This window comes from Etheostoma spectabile, chromosome 3 (assembly GCF_008692095.1).
Source record: "Etheostoma spectabile isolate EspeVRDwgs_2016 chromosome 3, UIUC_Espe_1.0, whole genome shotgun sequence".
In the NCBI taxonomy this organism is placed as follows: domain Eukaryota; kingdom Metazoa; phylum Chordata; class Actinopteri; order Perciformes; family Percidae; genus Etheostoma; species Etheostoma spectabile.
In genome coordinates, this window is record NC_045735.1 from 13,597,375 (window position 1) to 13,611,618 (window position 14,244).

General features: G+C 40.0%; 2 protein-coding genes across 2 annotated transcripts; both read left to right on the forward strand.

Moving 5' to 3' along the window:
* The first annotated feature begins 1,075 nt into the window (after nt 1-1,075).
* Nucleotides 1,076-2,721, forward strand: rnf7 (ring finger protein 7). Its single transcript, XM_032510390.1, has 3 exons — nt 1,076-1,374; nt 1,498-1,545; nt 2,265-2,721. Exons 1-3 carry the CDS (start codon nt 1,209-1,211, stop codon nt 2,381-2,383), a joined length of 333 nt encoding a protein of 110 aa, XP_032366281.1. The 5' UTR covers nt 1,076-1,208; the 3' UTR covers nt 2,384-2,721.
* A 3,364-nt stretch (nt 2,722-6,085) lies between these two features.
* Nucleotides 6,086-11,480, forward strand: LOC116686533 (rhodopsin kinase grk7-b). The gene is made up of 4 exons (XM_032511553.1): nt 6,086-6,981; nt 7,420-7,857; nt 9,340-9,611; nt 10,919-11,480. Exons 1-4 carry the CDS (start codon nt 6,382-6,384, stop codon nt 11,244-11,246), a joined length of 1,638 nt encoding a protein of 545 aa, XP_032367444.1. The 5' UTR covers nt 6,086-6,381; the 3' UTR covers nt 11,247-11,480.
* The last annotated feature ends 2,764 nt before the right edge of the window (nt 11,481-14,244 follow it).

Genomic DNA, 14,244 nt, shown 5'->3' on the forward strand with positions numbered 1-14,244 from the left:
GGACCATTACAAAAGATCAAGACAACGTATTTTAACCATTTTTAAGTTTTGACAAGTTTTTTGAAATACAAGACAAAACCTCAAAAAATATCTAATAGTTTTAGAAAATCTGCAATGAGAAAGTAACAAAGTACCAAAGTAAAGTGGACATCAAAGCAAGGTAATTAAACCTCTGCATAGCTTTGAAACATGCATCAGTGTGCATAAAGGTGAAGTACTCCTTAGTCTGATTGAAGACAGATGTTCCCTAATTGGTTTAATTCCCTTATTGGTTATGATTTGTTTAACTCAGTTCTTTCTAGCCCTCCACTTCTTGTCCATGCAAGATTAGGCTTCTACTACCTATCAGAGACACAGTAATCAGTGATGGATTAGTATAAAGATACTTTGGTGTAGCCTTATTAAAAAGTAGGGACTATAGTCCCAGGTACATCCTTTGGGATATTAAAGTTAAATTAAATTAAATTTATTAATTGTACACAGCACAGTGTAAGTTCATGTACTGTAGGGCTATTTTTTAAATAAAGAAGGCCTAATTTAGCCTTTTGTTTACTGTGTGACGAAAGAAGAAAAGTACCCACACATTGACATAAGTGAAACAGATGTTTAGAATAGTATTTTTTGTCCAAAGTGATAGAAATGTGTCTTATAAGCCCCACGGGTGGTTATTAACTTATTCTCAATATTCATGTAAAAAAGTTAAATGATACTGAAATAAAGTTCAAATAAGTTATTGGTTGTAGATTGTTGTTAATGTTGTTTTTAGTCTTTTAAATTAGTCGTAGTGTGTGTTTTTTTAAGTGTGTTTGTGTTGTGCATATTTTGACCTATGATTTTGGCAAGTTAAGATAATTAAAGACTTCAAATCATGTGCTAGATGTAAAACAATAGATGTGACATGAAGTCATAACTAATGGGACCTTGTCAAGGAAATTCCATTGCTAGGCAACCGCCTGGCCCCTGTCAGTTGAAACAGGAAATCAACTCGGGTCCATTTAGAATGTTTATGTTTACGTCTGTGAGAAGGTCTTATGCTTCATAGCCTTGAAAACAGCGCCATCTTTTGTCGCTATGGAGACAAGACGTTTGCTAAACCATTTAGCATTAGCATTGTTTTGCCCACAGGTCCACAGTCTATGGTTTCGTCCATTTTGTTCTGCCTATTACGCTAGCGTGGCTAACGTTACCTTAGACACCGTGCAGCAGAGATGGATGACGGTGACGAGCCAGGGATAGTCCTATCTCACAACACTTCTTCAAGCTCTAAGTCGGGCGGGGACAAGATGTTTTCCCTAAAGAAGTGGAACGCTGTAGCGATGTGGAGCTGGGACGTCGAGTGCGATACTTGTGCCATTTGTCGGGTACAAGTGATGGGTGAGTCCAAGGAACCAACGCTGTTTAGCTTAGCTCGGACACCGGCTAATGTAGCTAATATTACCTTTAATACCTAATGTCTCAGGCATAGCGTTACTGTAACATATTTGTCTTGATTTGCAGACGCGTGTCTCCGATGCCAGGCGGAAAACAAACAGGAGGACTGTGTTGGTAAGACATTGTCGGCAATGAAACACCGTAACGTTCTAGCAGTATTAACCGTTAGCTACCAAACATATGGGCACTTCACACCTAGCTAGCTAGCCATAGTTGGGGAAACTCAGTGCGATTTGTGGGTGAAGTTGAAACATTGTTGCATTTTTCATTTGGTTCACAGTGTCAACTGCACCACACATTGCAAACAAATGCTACATGGTCAAAACAGAATAAGACTCACTGACACTTGTGTCTATTGAAGCTACACTATCACAACGTCTTCGGTTTTCTGGTTTTGCTTTAGTGTTACTGGTGTTTTAGAAGAACAACTTGAGTAGCTGACAAGATAACGAGTGAGGGAGAGGGTGGGCCCTGATAAGAAAGCTAACGTTTGCTAGTATGTCGGGGAAGTTCAAGAAAGCAACAAGGCCAGTTTATCATAGAGGAAGGGGGTTTTAGTTCATCTTGGTCGTTTCATGTCAGTCAAATGGATAATATTAGAATGTATTTGCATAGAGACATTATATTTTTGGATGGAACCCAATAATGTAACATTTGGCAAGTTACCTGCCATCAGATTTATTTAGCTACAGTAGTTATGCTTGATAAGAGCCAACTACAGAACTAGTAATTAAAATACAATAATATCAATTAAATGTCTTCAGTACGTTTTATATTCTGTGTAACCTAAGCTGTTTTCTCTCCCTATGTCTTCTATCTCCATCTTCTTTCAGTTGTATGGGGAGAGTGCAACCACTCCTTCCATAATTGCTGTATGTCCCTTTGGGTGAAGCAGAACAATCGCTGTCCCCTCTGCCAGCAGGACTGGGTGGTTCAAAGAATCGGCAAGTAAGCTCCAACTCCAGGCAGTCTGATTCTCGGACGACACCTGTGTACTGCCAAAAGTGGTTACAGACTTGACAATGGTCACTGCAGTGTCCTGTGCAGAGAGCCAACTGTCCTCCTACTTATGAACGCATGTTCCAGTAGTCCTGGTGTCTAAGGAGGACAATGGACAAAATTTAAAGCGCTGCAGACGGATTGGTTGATGTGGCTGGAGAGATTATGAAGAGAAGGATAAACTTTGTTGCAATGTTTAGTCACATGTTACCTTTACATTATTGTCTGTGGTGTTCAGCACATCCTGATTGTGTCTTTTGAAAAAATAAAGGACTGGGTATAGTTGTAAACTTATTCTTTTATCCAGTAATTATAATGCTGTAATTACTATAAATCGAAATTATGGATTACTTTATGTAGCCTAGTTTTAGAAAAAAATGTTTAGATTAAGGAAAGTGTACATTCATTTGGCTTTTAGTTGTTGCTACCAACAGAAATGTTATCACCAGTGATCAAAAACATCACACCAAAAATAAGAATTCTTGCAAAGGTTTATACAAAGCTTCACTTATTCTTAAATCAGACTGTTTCAGATTTATATTAGAAATTTAACACGTTTAGGCTGATTTCTGCTTGTTCAGACATTTATTATTGCAAAAGGTTGCCATCTTGTGCATGGGAAAACGTTCATATTCTCAAATGTATCAATATAATTTTAGTAATACTAAAACTCAGGCATGACAGAGCATAAACAGACATGCTAATCCACTTTTTAAACAAACTAGTGCAATGCCCGTTTATATGTGCCTGTTTGGAACAGGCCAATTGCTTGGCCTGTGGTAGGCCTATTGCTGTTTGTTGAATTCTTCAAAACCAAATTGTACCCAAAGTTACTTACAGAAGGACCCCAAACCACTTCATATTTAACTCCCCTGTATACCCTACTACTAACTTACTGATTTACCGGACAGAGAACGATTTTGATTCATGTTTTCACAATAACAATGTGGAGTAATCAGACATTGGCGTCATGGACTCATGGCAGTTCCCCAAATAACATTTTTTTGTTCCCAGAACGTTCTGGGAACATTCCCTGAAGGTTTGGTTTGGTTTGGTTTTGGTTGCATAATAAAGTTGGTTTAACGTTCTAGGAACGTTAGTTTTTGGTTACATCGAACGTTCTCAGAACGTTTCCCTAACGTTGCAACATTTAGAGAACGATCCTTTAGAGAGCGAAGGCTACCCACCCGGCCCGTTATGAGAGCTAATCAGCACCTATCTGCGTTAATCAACCACCAGAACAACGTGAGTTTGTGTGTGTGTGTGTGTGTGTGTGTGTGTTGTGTGTGTGTGTGTGGTGTGTGTGTGTGTGTGTGTGTGTGTGTGTTGTGTGGTGTGGTGTGTGGTGTGTGTGTGTGTGTGTGGTGGTGGTGTGTGTGTGCGCGCGAGGGAGGGGTTGCTTCGTGTCGTATGAGCATTAACGAATTTAACATTTCAGCAGGTGTTCATTTCCATACATGTTTAGTGGCTTGACAGTTAGACACGGAAAAGCGGAGCGCCTTTTTTTCGCCCACCTTATTCCACACAGTCGCGATGTTCCTTTCAGCTATCAGGACCAGCAGCAAAAGCCAATGTGTGCTTCTTTTACCGATAACAATATCGTTTGCATTTCTAATCCAAACGACGTCAAACTTGGCACTGCACTTACTCGTGCCCGTAGCAAGACACCTGTCAAGTTTGAAATCAACCGGATTAATGGTTCTAGAGATATGCGCATAACACACAGACAGACAGTTCCTGCAATTTATAGATAGAAGATGCCTTGAATGTCATCAGTTCACAATGGTTTAGCAAACACCATTCATTCTAGTTAAAGGATGGAGTCTAAAATCCTCAAGTCACCTTAATGCAATAAGTACCTTAGCAGTCAAAGTGAACCATCTGGAAGGTGGCCATGCTAACCTCTAGCACTTGTTATACATGGATGGTAGGGTTGGCCTTGTTCCAGTTTGACGGTTTTCAGTGGTGGAATCTAACTAAGAACATTTACTCGAGTAATTGATCTTAACTGCTCAGATGGTGATGAATTAGAATTAACATGACAATAATAAATATATAATAAGTAACTGAATGGAGCCATTTTGCACAAGTACTTGCGATTTTAAATGCAAGACTTCTGCTTAACCTATTTTATCATCGTGCCATTGCTATTTTTACTTAAGTAACTGATCTGAGTACTTCTTCCACCACTGCAAAGCAGTTATTAAGTCCTGCCAGGATTTGAATTGGCCACACTTAATGTGTGGAATGCTTACATATCACATGGGTGGTGGATGTTTTTCTAATTATGTTTCAAGCATCACCATGATAAAAATGTTTTGTGAATGTTCTGTAGTGACATTACTGCAGGAAGTCTCAGTTACTCAGCATGTGAATTTTTTTTGCTGATCACAGTTTCCTCGTCAAGGAATATTGTAAGTGGGGACGACTCATCGGGGTAATTCACTTAGGCGTCAGGCTAATGACTGGAAGGTTGCTGCTTCAAACCTCTTGACCATGTGGGGGAAGTGAACAAGAAGCACGTCCTAACTCAGTGTGTTCAGCAAAATCCCACATTAGGAGCACACTAAGTGTGCTATTTCTCAGGTATTAGGACTATAACTAATGAATATTTTGGTTATTATATAATCTGCCAATTATTTTATAATCATTTGGTTCATAAAAATTGACAAAACAATGTTCTCAAGCACAAGTTGATATCACCAAATAGCTTGTTTTGTCTAAAACCCAAAGATTAATAAAATATAATTTGAGACAAGAAAAAAAGTGATAACTAACATTTGAGAATGTGGAACCAACAAATGTTTGATACTTTTGCTTGAAAATGTACTTAAACAATATCAAAATAGTTGTCAATCAATTTTCTGATGATTTAACAATTAATCCGCCATTTTCTGCAGCTATAATTGGTATGAATAATTAAAAATTTGCTCTTAATGAAATTGTAATACCTGAGCCTGTTGATGCTCAAATCTACTCGATCCTACAAAAAACCTTACTACATTTGCAAAGCTTAATATTAAATGTTATTATTATTATTATGAACATTAAGGCTATAGAGGTACACTTTTTCCACGTGATGCATTATCTGTGAACCTCAAAAGACATTTAATCATTTTGTCTTTGCAAGTGTAATATCTAAAGCATGGTCTATTGTAATGAATTACATAATTTGTGCAGGTTTGTTATTTTGTCCCCATACTCTAAGTAGAAGTGCGCGCTGTCTTTTGTAATTATTTTGACCAAAAAATTGCAATGATTAGTTCACATTTCAGGGGCATAATGCCAGCGATGTGGTTAAATGGAATACAACTGAAGATGTACTTTTCTAAACTGCTCCAGCTACAATAATAAGATTTGTTGTTCTGAGCAGCTTTCACTCTCTTGACAGCAACTTCAAAAGTCTGTCAGGAAAATGAATATCTTAGGCTGCTTACTTGACCTATTAGGGCTGATTTAGTGAAGCCTGCCATGATAGGCAATGAAGTGTGCACACCGCATTGCAAACCACACACACACACACACACACACACACACACACACACACACACACCTCTCTCTGTGGCTTCTTTATCTCATAAACTATAATCAGCTATAACTTGTTACAGTCAGGATCGACGACCTTGTCATGTGATGTTGGCAGCCCAATTACTGCACACAAGCACTTCTAAAAATAGACAAGCCTAAAGCCTCTTAGGTTCAGACCACATAAGTTGCTTTCCCTGAGTGCTGCGTACGAATAAGTGTGCAGAGACACTTTGCTAACAACAAATCCCAGAGGACAGTGGTACTTTTAATGCTCCAAGAGGCGTGGCCCAAGAGAGGTGGAGGATGTTCAGGATGCAAGTGCTTAGGTGCTCAGTTGCGGTTGGAACCCTTCTGATGAGTGAGCTGTGGTGTTGTAGTTGATCAGGCCCGCTGCCCATAGGTATGTCATAGGAGACATCCAACATGGGGGACCTGTTGGGACTGGACAACCTGGTGACCAACACTGCCTACCTAAGGGCTCAGCAGATAGATCGCGATAAGCTGAGAAAACAGTGGCGCTCTCTGACGCTGCCCAAGCCAAAGATGTCCTCTGCTCTCCAGGCAACAGTGGGGAGGACGTACGAGTCACTGTGTGAGCAACAGCCTATTGGGAGGAAGTTGTTCCAGCAGTTTCTTCTGGCCTCTAATCCGCAGTACGTGGTCACCACTGAGTTTCTGGAGGAGCTAAACGACTGGAGCTTCGCTGAAGATGAAGCCAGAGAGAAGGCCAAACAGAGCATCCTCGCTAAGTTCTTTCAACCTGAGTCCAGGAGTTTTCTTTCCTACCTGACAGGAGAAGCAGCTGAAAGATGCAAGGATGTAACAAACAAAAACTTTGACGAGAGGATGTTGGGTCAGATGAGAGAAGCCACGAGAGACTTCCTGAGGGGAAGACCTTTCTCGGAGTATCTGAAAAGCCCCTTTTACTATAGGTTCTTGCAGTGGAAAGAGTACGAGAAGCAGAAGATCACTGACAGATACTTTTATGAGTTAAGGACTTTGGGAAAAGGTGGTTTTGGTGAGGTAGGTACCAGAAATCCGAGCATCTGAATTAAAGTGTAGATTTTTTTGTAGACTTACAATTAATGATACAAATAACATTATAAATTGAGATAGAAAAAATTAAAAGTGCTTCTTCCACAAATGAAAAGCTGAATTCATGAGTATTTAAATGCACCCTTACTTAATTTAATACAAACAGCTTTTGGTTTGGTATGACCAGTAGCTAATGGAGACTTGACCTCAACCTTTCCTCTACTTAGGCCGCTGTCAAATTTGGTTTAGCGTTTATCATCACACTTTCACTTTTACTCATAGCAACAGCGGCCACTGTTAAATAACATTGTCCAGCTTTGCAAAATGTAACATAAACATATTTCAGGATTATACAGTTGCAACAGACAGTAAAAAGTAACAAACAAATAAAACTGTTATAAAATCAAATTTCCCTCTTTCTTGCAGGTGTGTGCGGTGCAGGTGAAACACACAGGCCACATGTACGCCTGCAAGAAGCTGGATAAGAGGCGCTTGAAGAAGAAAGGTGAGGAGAGAATGGCCCTTATGGAGAAGAGGATCCTGGAGCAGGTCAACAGTCTCTTCGTTGTAAACCTGGCGTATGCTTATGACAACCAGACCCACCTGTGCCTGGTCATGGACCTCATGAACGGAGGAGACCTTAGCTTCCACATCTACGAGCTCGGGGAGCGGGGCATCCGAATGGAGCGTGTTGTTTACTACATGGCCCAGATAATCACTGGGCTACTCCACCTGCACTCTATGGACATTGTGTACCGGGATATGAAGCCTGAGAACGTGCTTCTTGATGCTAAAGGACAGTGTCGGTTGTCAGACCTTGGATTGGCTGTGGAGCTGCCAAAGCACAAAACGATCTGCCGGAAGGTTAGTGTGGTATCATGTCCATATTTTGACCTACAGACCTCGCTGTCAAATGTTTGTACTGCAATGAACTCTGCAAAGCCTCTCTTTGTGGTTCAAACCCAACAAAACCTCCTGATCATGCGGTTTGTCTTTTCCATAATTTTTAATTTTGGTCGCCACCACTATAAGTGACTTACCAGGAATAGACAGGATTGCTCTTAGTCATGCTCAGAGAGCGTAACCATGTGTAACTCAAATTATTGTTATTAAAAGATGCCTGGCCTCTTCCCCTATTGGATGCTGCACTGGTTGAGAAATGTATGGAGGACTGAGCAAAGCCTGGTAGCATTAGCTAGTTACAATAATCTTTGCTTTACTAATAACACATGCGGCCTCCACGTGTCTGTCCAAGAGGATGAGTCAGGAGATTCACAGCAGGCCTCTACTCAATGGAGACTGAGTACACCATAATGTCTCATTTGTCAGCTGACCAGCTTGTATTTGCTGTAACAATGTTTTATTGTTTTACACTGCATTCTTGTGTCTGTATTTTTGTCTCCAGGTTTCGTTATTTAATTTGGTTTTCCATCATGTGGAAGCTTGCCAAGAAAGTCTCTTGCACATAACCAAATTTAGATTAGATTATTCTGTCTGACCTCAAATATTTCCATCCTAAAAAAAAAAAATGTCATTTTAAATTAAATTTTCATCTGCACACAGCAGTGTGTTGAATCATTGTCTTTCAGTGTCTGTACGATGCTACAGATTTTAGCAGGGGTTTCCAACCTTTTTGGCTTGTGACCTTTTAAATAAACCAATGTTTGCCTGAGATTTAAATGTATTAGTTTTTTAGGTCTGTGATAAAATAATCCAGTAATTCAGAAGAAAACAGCAAATATTTGACAAAGTAGAACTTTGTTTTGCACTGTTTTGTACTTTCCCATGTTGCTAATAATCTTGTCCCTGTCCGGTTTATTTTCTGATCCCCAGAGTGGAAATCACTGGTTTAGAGTGGCGGAGCTAATGGACTGTACTAACATAATTGGGGTGGCAGAGGAGGTGAACCTACTTAAACAATCTAGTATGATTTGCAAAACCATCCACCAATATCTAAAAAAATAACACAAAAGTATTTCTACAACTCAATTCACCATTAATAACTAAATAACTTAAAGCATTACACATTTAAAATAGTTTACCCCAAATCTAATGCTAATGGTATAATCATTTTTATTATAATTCAAAAATAAAGTCCTCCCTTGCTAACACTCCAACTCCCTTCCCTTGCCTCACTCAGCATCTTTGTACAGTCCCTGAGCAGGTGAAACAGAGCACAATACACCATCAATGCCCCTGGTCAGGTTCTAACAAGACCTGAATATCGAAACAGAGTGAAGAATTGCAATTATTGTGGAAGTTAAACCCCAGAAAAATGGAGAAGGCTTATGCCTCTTTGAATTCTCCATCATCCTAGTTTCTCTCTCCCCTTTTGTGTGTTGTCAGGCTGGTACAACTGGTTACATGGCCCCTGAGATTCTGAGGCAGGAGTACTACCGCACGTCCGTGGACTGGTGGGCTCTGGGCTGCAGCCTATATGAGATGGTTGCTGCCCGTTTGCCTTTTAAAGACTTCAAAGAAAAGGTGCAGAATGAGGAGGTGACTCGTCGCACTCTGGAGGACGAGTGCAAGTTTGAACACAAACGCTTTGATGCTCCGACCAAAGATATCATCAGTTGCTTCCTCAAGAAGAAGGTGACACATCGCCTTGGGTGCCAGTAAGTAAAAACTTTAATTTTTCTCAAGCACAAGTTTGTCACAGGACGTTGGTTTAGACAACATGAAGCAAAGAGTCCCAGAGTACAATGCTATGTTTAAGTCCAGAACGGTGGAGGTCTGGACACCTTAAAAGAGGTCAAGAGATAATTATAAGAAGAGTAAAAATGACAAAACATACTTTAGTTCTGCTACACAAAACGGTTGTTTTCCTGTCTCTTCTGGACTGGACATTGTCGTTAGTAAAAACCAAATGACCATGATTTATCTGAAAATCACAGGTGGAACCGCTCACAAGTCATCGACATGCACAATGTGTGCAATCTTAAGGTGTCAAAAGCCAAAAAGATGGGGAAATACTGGTTTAGACAAGTTTCAAAGGTGAGGGACGATAGAAATGAGCTTACAGTGATGCACTGCATTCCTATCAGCACAACCCAGTACTGAAATTATTAGGAAAACAAATAAACACATAAAAAAAAATCAATGTACAACCGACTCAAATGGAACTTGGTTAAAACACAGCAGCCAGATCACAGACTAAAACAAGTGCAAGCACCACGTCACCTTTCTCTCCACTGACTTCCCAAATGCAGAACTGACTTTCTTACACTTTCCATTACTCTCAGTGGTATACAGTACCTCTTGTTGTTAGTGCCTCCATCATATGGAGAAGTCCTCCAGAGAAACTCTGAGTGCTGACTTTTTTGACCCCTTTTAATGCTCATCTTAAGACCTACTTATACATAACAGCCTTTGAGTGCTCATTTATTATTTACATCTTCCATAATTTCAAAGCCCTGCACACCCAAACAGGTGTGCTTTTATTTATTGCATGTATTTATGTGAGTGCATTAATAAGAACAATAGAGACGGGAGTTGTCCCGCTCCAACAGGTGCAACAAATAAACCAATTAAACTAACAGGAGAGCAAGGGTCTAATCAGGATAATTAAGTAAAAACACCTGTATGGGTGTAATTTGGACTGTAGGTACACTTTACTTCTTCACACTGTATTGTATTTCTTTATTTTTTTCATTTCAGTGGATGCTTTGTTCTTTTTTTCTCTCTTGACTCTGTTACGAAAGGTGTTGTATAATGAAGATGTTATTGTTATTTCTCTGTAAGTTAAATTAATTGACCAAACATACAAACTACATTCTTTCAAATTTATTCTAAAAGCAATTTTTCATGGCCATATCAACATTTTTAGTGTCCAGTTTAGTCATGTCACCTGCCTCCTGCTTGTGTAACCTAGGTTTCTATTTCAGTCCAATCATGAACTGTTTTTGTGTCTTTCTAATACTAGCAAGGATGACCCACGAAACCACGTGTTTTTCAAAAGCATCAACTTCCGTCGGCTGGAGGCCGGGCTGGTGGAGGCCCCCTGGGTGCCAAAATCCAATGTGGTCTATGCCAAGGACACGGATAAGTTCAGGGACACCTCCGAGGTTGAGAATATTACGTTCGAGAGCAAGGATGAGAAATTTTTTAAGCAGTTTAGCACGGGTGCTGTCTCCATTCAATGGCAGAAGGAGATGATCAACAGTGGTATGTTTGACGAACTGAACAACCCTGAACTAAACGGTTACGACTGTGAGTCCGTGTGGGAATCCAGAATGTGCCTTATTTTGTAAGCATTTAATCTACTCATCAATATGTACAACTGGGCAAAAGAATGACACAAATGTCCTTTAATTTAATTTCTTTGACACTTCTAAAGTGCCTCGGATAATACTTACAGTAGCTGCTCAGGTACCTTTTTAAACAGCTACTTGCCTTGTTTTCTTAAATCTGAATATTTTTTCTTCTCAATGAGGAACCATCTTGATGCCACAGCCAGACATGATGGGTCAACTGTCTCAGTGTTTAATAAAAACACAGTTCTTTATACTTGGCCCTCTATTCCTGGTGAGACATTAGATCCCAGTGCATGCATAGTTTCCATTACATCACTCAGCCATTTTGGCAGACAGAAGTGTTTACATGTATTTGTAAACAAGCTACATAATGATTGGAGGTCACTGAACAGCAGTAGGATTATTATCAGTATTTGCAGTAATGTGCCACATTTGTTAGACAGACATACATGCCATGAATGCCTTCTGCTCATGTGAGTGGACAGTGTAGTCTTGCGACCTCAGGGAAGTCTCTCAGTAGCAGACGTTCACCACTAAGTGCCGCCAGACACTCATGAAGAGCGTTCAACCTCCCGCAGGCAGCACTCTTCATCATCCCCATTATCCTGGCTGTGCTGCTCCGGTATTTACAAGCATTGGATGACTCGTTCAACTTTAACAAGGAGATTCAGGGAGACAAATTGTCATAGTTTTTCAGCAAAAAAAATGTGAACATTTTATTTTTGGCTTTAACAAGGCAATACCCACCCCCTTTATTACTCCCCGAATCCCCCTGTGTTTACAAGCCATACACAACCCAGAAAAATGTGTTTACTACTTAGAACATAGCAACAACAAACATCTATTTAACTTTTACAGATGGTTAGTACTTGTACATATGGACTGTGTTGCCCACTGCATAACAAAAGCTTCTGGTTGTGGGAGATCCATGTCCTATAGTTGGTAATGAGTATTCTTTGTTTTTAGAGTTTTCATTCTGAGATAATTACTTGAGATTTCTATTTTCTTTTAGGCATTTATTCAGGTATTTTTGCATTTATGTGATAGTGAGCGTAGAGAGGAATTGACTCAACCAGCAATGTGGGGATTACACTTTTTTTTTCTCAGACCTTTGGGCTGCCAAGATGTCTCAGGTGTCTTATTTATGATTCAAATTATAATGTTTATCTGTTATATTTCCTTAAATAAGTCTTAAATGAAGGTATACCATGTTGTGTATATCTTTTTAATTTTACTCACATTAAAAGATGCATTGTCAGTACGAAACAGTGCCAATAATATTTTGTATTTAAATGTGATTGTATGATAACAATTTAACGTTTTCTAATATTCTATGTGACTTCATATACTGTTTATAGCCTTGTGCTACTTTCTTGCCTCATGCATGTGTTTTTCACAGTGTTTTGTGCTCTTTTTTTATTAAACGTTCAAGCCTGGTGACATTTTTTATGAGATGTGATGGAAAAGAAATAAAGCATGTTTCCTAAACAATTTAGTGAAATAAAGCAATTCCTCATGCTTCACCGCTGAAATTAGTCTGCATAACGATGAAATTCAAAGTTATTTTCACGATCCTCTTGTTGCTCATCTCAAGGCACAGATATCATCTATTATCCAAACAGCTATGGTCAGTCTCTAAAAGATGCTTGTCTCTTTATAGTAACTACAGTACATTCATAATTACAACATAACGTCACCTCAGTATTTGATTCACAGTGTATCATCCATCCCTCAGTGTATCACTCCAAAACCTCAAACACATTTAGGTAATGAGGGACACATAAACATGTGTTGTGCTAATTCCTGTGAGGGGCTGACTTTACAGGGCTGAGAAGTGGTTTTGTTCACACTCAACTGTCATGACATTAGAGGGTGGTTCAGATGGAAATCCAAGACGCAACCTGATCATCGTCGGCTGGGAAGGCAGAGTGGGGAGTCCACTGTGGACGATGTGACGACAAGACAAACCTGGCAGAAGGTCTCCAGGAACATGTTTTTACCAGGTGCCCACAAGCCTCTGCTAGGGTTTAGTTCCCCATGGCTAGAAGCTGTAACTCCTGCCCTTCAATAACTGCATGAGCCACTCTGCACCACACACACACACACGCACATGCACACACACACACGCACACACACACACTGCCCATACCATGCACATTTGCACTCAAGCATGCAGATACCCACACACGTGCACATTTATGCATCTTTACTTTCTTATGTTAATGCTGATCATGCAGGCAGAGATGTACACACACATCAAGATACTCGCTCACTTACACACACAATCTTATTACCTCTGTAGTTTGCAGACATGGGGTTTTAGAGATCAAAGCAGGGCAGAGTGTAATTTGGTATCTGCGTTTGTTACATGCCCATGCTCTGGATTCACATCAAAGGCATGTTCCACACTTCAGCTCAGCCCTGGCATCCTCAGGATGGTATCACACCAGCAATATTGCTGCTTTTTACCTACTTTGGCTGTTAGTGAGTGTCTGTATTTGTGTGTACATGCATATGTGTGTGTCCGTGTATGTGTTTCCATAGATATAAACATGAAAATTGATTTGTGTCTATGCCCAGTGTGTGTCTGTGAGAGTGTGTGAGCATCAAGGATAGGTGAGAAAGTGGTTAGCAGTCAAAACAGAGAGGCCATTGTCTGCTGAGGGAAACTGAAAACCAGCCATGTGGGAGAAGTATTGAAGGAGGAAGAGGGTTGTTGCCGGCTGTCTTGTAGGCGACTAACTGCTAGTGTGCTTAGTAACATTTTATGTCACAAAAATGTAGATAAATTAAAAGAGCGTCATAGTACAGAGCTACAGTGTGACCACACTACCACTCAGGGAGTGTTTTGTATTTGGTTAACATTCAATTTTCTAAGCTTCATTGCTTGAATTCTTAACATTTCCACAAATAAGTGAATTCCTGCAGGGCGGTCCAACAGAAACAGTGTGTGTGTGTGTGTGTGTGTGTGTGTGTGTGTGTGTGTGTGTGTGTG

Bases quoted from the DNA above. Each gene is read 5' to 3' on its own strand.
- rnf7 (XM_032510390.1), top strand. From the start codon at position 1,209: ATGGATGACGGTGACGAGCCAGGGATAGTCCTATCTCACAACACTTCT. The intron at 1,375-1,497 runs GTGAGTCCAAGG...CTTGATTTGCAG, and splicing joins TTGTCGGGTACAAGTGATGG to ACGCGTGTCTCCGATGCCAG. The intron at 1,546-2,264 runs GTAAGACATTGT...ATCTTCTTTCAG, and splicing joins CAAACAGGAGGACTGTGTTG to TTGTATGGGGAGAGTGCAAC.
- LOC116686533 (XM_032511553.1), top strand. From the start codon at position 6,382: ATGGGGGACCTGTTGGGACTGGACAACCTGGTGACCAACACTGCCTAC. The intron at 7,858-9,339 runs GTTAGTGTGGTA...GTGTGTTGTCAG, and splicing joins ACAAAACGATCTGCCGGAAG to GCTGGTACAACTGGTTACAT. The intron at 9,612-10,918 runs GTAAGTAAAAAC...TTCTAATACTAG, and splicing joins ACACATCGCCTTGGGTGCCA to CAAGGATGACCCACGAAACC.